Source organism: Leishmania mexicana, chromosome 8, assembly GCF_000234665.1.
Source record: "Leishmania mexicana MHOM/GT/2001/U1103 complete genome, chromosome 8".
Taxonomy (NCBI): Eukaryota; Euglenozoa; class Kinetoplastea; order Trypanosomatida; family Trypanosomatidae; genus Leishmania; species Leishmania mexicana.
In genome coordinates this window covers 1,202,745-1,208,744 of record NC_018312.1, presented here as the reverse complement: position 1 = coordinate 1,208,744, position 6,000 = coordinate 1,202,745, and the positions used below count along the sequence as shown (strand labels likewise).

General features: G+C 63.0%; 1 protein-coding gene across 1 annotated transcript; it reads right to left on the bottom strand.

Annotated features, from left to right (window-relative positions):
- Positions 1 to 1,437: 1,437 nt before the first annotated feature.
- Positions 1,438 to 5,220, bottom strand: LMXM_08_0140 (putative DNA repair protein; the record flags this gene model as incomplete). Its single annotated transcript, XM_003872528.1, has 1 exon — positions 1,438 to 5,220. The coding sequence occupies one exon, from the start codon at positions 5,218 to 5,220 to the stop codon at positions 1,438 to 1,440; it is 3,783 nt and encodes a 1,260-aa protein (XP_003872577.1).
- Between the last annotated feature and the right edge of the window lie 780 nt (positions 5,221 to 6,000).

Here is a 6,000-nt window from a genome sequence, read left to right as displayed (position 1 = left end):
CGGCGCTTCGGCGGCGCTGTACACTGGCGCATCCTGAGCACCGCTTCTGGGTGGCCCCACTGCTGCTGTTGCTCCTGTCGGTGCCTCGGACAAAGCAGAGGGCTTCGTCGCAGGGGCAGAGGTAGACCCCGACGCGGCTGGCGGGGACGGCCATCTCTTGGCAGCCACCATCGTTGTCGTCCGCTCCGGGTAGAAGAGCGGGCCCGGGACTACCTTTGAGCGGCGCTGCTGCATCTCGTCCGGGTGATCGAGAGCAACGCTTTTGTCGCCCCCTTCGTCTTGCGGCACGCTGCGTCGCCGGTCGAACGGCTGTGCTGCAGTAGATTCAGCAGCTGAGCAGTCGATGCCCGTGACTGCACGAGCGTCTCTCACTCGCTCTGAAAGCGCTGCGTTGCCGTTCGTGATAACGGACAGCGATGCCGTTGCGGAGAGAGACGAGCGTAGGGGGTTCCGTGAGAGGTAGAAGGGGTCGCAGAGGTACGAGGCATGAGGGGCAAGAGGAGAGAGAAAAACTGCTGTTCTCCCGTATCGCGTTGCTGTTGAACAAGTCACACACACACACAAGGCACAGACAACACGGCACACGTTGCACTCCCAACGTGCTGCAGACAAGCGTACGCGCTTGTGTACACGCTTTTCTGCGTACGCACGCTCCCCTCTACAGAGGGAATTGGATGGGAAGAAGATTGGTGGCGGGGCGGGGAGCAGGCAGGCTGGAAAGGAGCGCAGTCCCTTGGCAACTGTAGCGAGAGACTGGGGTCCTCCGGGCTACACACACAACGAGAGAGGGAGGGGGAGGGGGAGGCAGAGAGAAAGATTGAGAAGTGTGGTATGATGACACGGTGACGTTGCCGTTGCGTTCGGGACTAGAGCCGCCCGCCAATACGTGACATGAAGGTTGCGCATCGTCGCGCCTGTCATACAGGACATTGCGTGTGCGTTCAAGGTGAGGGGGGGGGCTTGACGAAGCGGCTACCATGCTCTGGATTTCTTCCCATTTCCTTGCCGCTCGTCTGTGGCATCCGCTGCGCACCATCCAGCGGAAGCGCCGGAGAAAACCACGTCGCCGTTGGCTGCGCAGAACGTCAAGCTGCGGAACGGACGCGGAGATTCTTCCGTCGCGTGGGCGCAAGAGGCGAAGGGGGAGAGGGTGGGAGATACAGAGAGGCAGTTCGACAACCGACCGCAGCAGCCCCGCCGTCTAGCTCGCAGTCCTCCTGCCCTCGCGCACACACCATTTCATTCTTGCTGCTTTGCGCTTGTGAAGAGCTACTTGAGAGCACAGTGGTTTGCGTGTCTGTGTGCGCTTGTGCCCACCGCAACAGGAAATCATGTGGGCGAGATGCTCGACACTGTGCACCACATGCATCCGCTCCATCCCTCTCCACCCATCCTCCCTTGGGAGAGGAGGCTAAGACGAGAGCATCAGTTCGCTTTCTAATGGAAGGGTGAATGGAGAAAGTTGTACAGCCGCGCTGCGTCCTCCTCACCCATGACCGCCACCAGCGAGGCCTGCGAGATCGTTGCAAGTCCGATCAGCGAGCCGCAGAGCTGCATCACACGGGGCGCATTCTGGTGGGTAATGCCCGGGAACTTGGACAGAACGCGTGCCGCGTAATGCGCCGTCTCCCGCTCCGCCGCAGTGACCGCCACGCCTCCCACGTCCGCCGCGCTACCTGGGTCAATGGAGGTGCCTGTGAGTAACGGATCGGCCGGGTCCACGTTGGCGACCGCGACGGACTTCTTCAAGAGCACCAGCATACCTGCCGCATGCGCAGGGCTGCGTGCCCACACAAAGCGGACGCGAGGGTAGGCCGCCATGAGTGCTGCCGTCTTGGCGTAGATGCCGCTCTGCATCAGCCGGAACGGAATGCCGCGGTGGAACTCAATGAGACATAACGGGTGCGCATACTTACGGGCGAGCGCCGCCAGTTGACGCTGAATGCGGCCGGACATGACAGACTGGAGGTAATCCTGCACGCTTTTACGCTCCACCGCGTACTCAGGGGAGAGGACGTAGTCGGCCGTCGTCAGTGTCAGCGGGATGAGCTCCATTCCACGACGGTAAAGGTGGTACGGCAGCGAAGAGCGGAACTCTCGCTCATCAAACACAACCCGCGGCAGCGCCGGGGGCGGAAGGGCAGGCGCGTACAAGAAGGTGCCAGCCAATCGTCCCACCGCCGCACCCTTGCGCGGGCCAGGACGACTCCGCGACACCAGCATGCCACTCTCCAGCGCCTCCTCTGTCTGCCGCAACGATGTCTGGTCAACGAGCAGCGTCCCGGTCAGTGTGGCTTTCGTGTGCGCGAGGCTCTCGAAGGCCTGCTGCTCTGCCTGCACTGCCTTTTTGAAGTCGAGCTCCGCCAGGCTAGTTGTGACGAGCTGCACCTTGATAGTGGCAAGCCGCTCCGCCGGCAGCTCGTCCTGCGCCATCTCAAGCTGACGGAGAAGCACCAGCTCCTGACGCGCCAACACCACCCGCTCAACGCGCAGGCAGGCCCTGACGCTGTCACTCCCCTGGGTGCCGTTGGTGGGCGCGCCAGACATCCGCGCTGCTGCCGTCGACGGGACATCAAGCTGTAAAGCAGTGTGTGAGCCATCCAGCAGCATGGTCATCTCTGTTGCAGACATCGCGGATGCGTCGAACACCAACACGCGTGGCATCCGCTGGAAAGAAGTGGTGGCAGTGGCACTGCCGCCCCCGTTGGCGCCACGGCAATCGGGGCAGAGCGTCACGACCCCCTCCCTGACCCTCTCCAGCATTAGCAGCGGAGTGGCAAGGGAAGCCGGTGGTGCAGGTTCAGGCTCACTGTCGCATCTCATGTCTGCCCTCTCGCCGCCTTTGGCGAGGAGCGGCGGCAGCTGTGAGAGGAGGGCTTGGTGGAAGGCGCCTGCGCCGATGTCCATCATCACTCCCTGGCTGCTACTGCCTCCATCAGTGTACAAAGGACCTGCGTCGCGCTGTGTAGCGGCGGTGGCACGGCCGCCTTGACTCGACAGACGGCGCCTCAGGGAGGCCGCGGCACGTGAATCTCTGCGGTCATCAGTGCCGTTGTCCTCGTCCGTTGTCACGTCTCCCTCCACGTCGCTGGAGGCGTCATCGACGTCCTCTGCGCTGGTGAAGAGCTCTGTACCCAGCTGCGACGCCGCAGCCTCTGTCGACTGGGCCTCGACGAACTCCGTCAACTCCACGCCGTACTTGGACTGGTACACACGCATGAAACGCCGAAGCTGCAGTCGCTGGTAAGCCTCCAGCGAGTTTGTGAGGCGTTCCGTGTAACGCACGACGGCGTTGGTGCCGAAAGTAAGAAAAAGCAGGGTGGGTTGAGCCGCTGACACATCCGTCGCGGCGTCGCCTTTGCGTGCGCCACGCCGCAACACTGTGCGACACCAGCTCACCACCAGCCGCACCACCACCTCCACATCCGTTTCGTGTTCCTCCGCATTGGGTATGAGCTGAGGCACCATTGTGGCACCTGCCGAGGTCGCCACCTGGTCGGGCGGCGCAGCAGCGGCAGAGGCCGCGACCACATCCTGTAGCCCCTTGCGCTTCTCCTCGCTGTCGCTGCTGCTGTCCACCACCACGACCACATCCTCAGCAGAGCTCGCAGGACGCGTTGCGGCACCGTGCGTAGGAGTAGAGAGCGCGACGGAGGCAGCACTGCTTTTGTACACCACGGTCCCGATGCGGTGTGTTGCGACCGTGACAACGTCGTGGAAGTGAGAAGAGAGAGTCCACAGCGCGGCAGGTGGCGTTGTCCCGGTGCCGTAGACGCTGCGCCGCGGCAGTCGACGCTCCAGCACCGACTCCAACTCGAGAAGAAATGTGTACGCCGTTCCACGCGCAGCACGGCGCAGACGCCGAACGTCGATGAGACTTTCCGTGAGGAGCCGGTACGGCCAGTGAGACTCGTGACAGCGCACCACCGCGCGGAGATCGCCGTCGAGGTCGGAGAAGTCCACGGAGAGAGCCGCCGTCTCGCTGATGCCGCTAAAGAGAATGCCCTTGTCGTCGTGCTGCGTCGATGCACGCCAGCCGCGGCGGATGTACGACGCAGCACTGGTTCCCCTGGCCGTGTTGATGCGCGGGTAGGTGCTGTAGTCGAGATGGCCGTTTACGGTACTTGCCGTGAGCCTGGCGCGCGGCAGAAAGCGGTGCGCGCCGGTATCCTCGTCGGCTTCTGCCGCAGCGGTAGCACACCGGGCCGCAAAGGACCGCGCGTGTGGGTGTGAGCCCCCCGCAGCCGACGCCCCGGAGTAGCAGTCGCCACTGCTGGCGCTGTTCCGCATGTGCAGCTGCTGCTCCAAACGCTGCAGCTCCTGCAGCGTCTCCAACACGATCTTCGCGAGGAGGTCGTCCAAGGCCAAGACACTCGCCGACACCGGAGCCACAACACGATCCACAGCCAGTGAACGCTGCGGAGTGCGACTGAGTTCCTCAAAGTGCCTCACAAAGTCCAGGCGAAATCTCGGGAACAGCTGAACGTCGCCAACGTGCATCTGCTGCACAAACCGCTCCGCCCCCATGTGATGCCGGTGTACAAGACTCTGCATGAGCACCGGCGCATCCGAGACGAGGACAATGGGCGGGGGTCTCTGCCCGCCAGCCGCACCGCTGCTACTACGCAGCAGCAGCTCAGCGCAGAAGGCCGTCTGCGGTGCCAGCCCATCTTGCTGACGCCCTCTGCCCAGCAGCGAATGCGGCAACGCCAGCACAGCCATTCCAACCAGCTCCACCGCCAGCCGCCGGTGCAGTAGATCAGCGCACAGAGAGTGACTGGTAAGAACCACCACCGCCCCACGCTGAAACACCGTGCAGCGCTCCTTGGTGCCCGTGCCCTCTTCAACGGCAACCACCGGAATAGGAGGCGCCAGACAGGACCCTACTGCCGCAGATGCATCGGCTTGGCGCGGTAATGTCTTCCTCGCATGCCTCAGCGCCAGATGATGCTCGATGGCGCTGGCGAAGCGTGTCATCACCCCGGGAAGAAGGCGATCGGGGACGACCACGCAGTAAACACGTCGGTGTGGCTTGTTCAGAGTCATGCGCTGGTGCAGCAGCTGCGCGATGACACTCTCAACATCGAAACCGATGCTGAGGATGCACAGCTGCACGCTAGGGTTGTCCGGCATCTCGCGTGCGGAGACGGCTCCAATGAATTCCGAGCATGTCCGAAAAGTGTCCCCTGGTGCAGGGGTGATGTTCTCCTCCACGCTCATGACTCACGGACAGCTCGCGGAGAAAGGGACGTGTGTAGAATTTCGAGCAATGCGATGGGCATCTCACCCTCCAGGCGAGAGGTGAGCAAGAGGTAAGGCCGAGTGGGGCGGCGAGAGACGCGCGCTGTTCATCGCCCACGTGCCACACACCCCGCACTCCGCAGGCACGCACAACGCAGGAAAATAAGAGAGGAGGAGGTGGGGATGGAGGGAGTGCAGCGACTGTAGTGGCCGCCGTTGCGGCAGTACTAAGCGAAGGGGGGGGGGGAGGGGAGGCAGTGGTGCGCGCAGTGAGCGATCATACGACGTCTTCTTTTCGTCAACGTGCCCATTCCACCACGAACAAGCCAGCAAGCGTGTACACGCGTACATAGCCACCGGTCACCCACCTCTTCTACACCACGGCCATGTCCAGGAACCGGGACCAAAAAAACACCCTTTGGCGTCGCTCAGCCCCCCCCCACCCACCCACCCACCCTCCCCCTGCACTTCTACTGCCACGCAGCGCAGGCTGGGAGCCCAGGATTACGCTCAACATCGCCGCAGCGCGGCTAAACAAGCAGAAGAGCCGCAGGCGGTTGCGTAGACTTGTTTGAATCACCGACATGATTCGTAGTGAGCTGGCACAAACGCGATCATCATGGCTGCGAGTCTGTCCGGCAGAGCGCCCGCCAAGTCCAGCATTGTCCCTCGGCACACGGAGGGTGGGTACTGGGCCCTGTATGATATGAGACTGAGGTGGTCCCCGCATCAGCAGGCGGTAGGGGAGGGGAGGGGGAG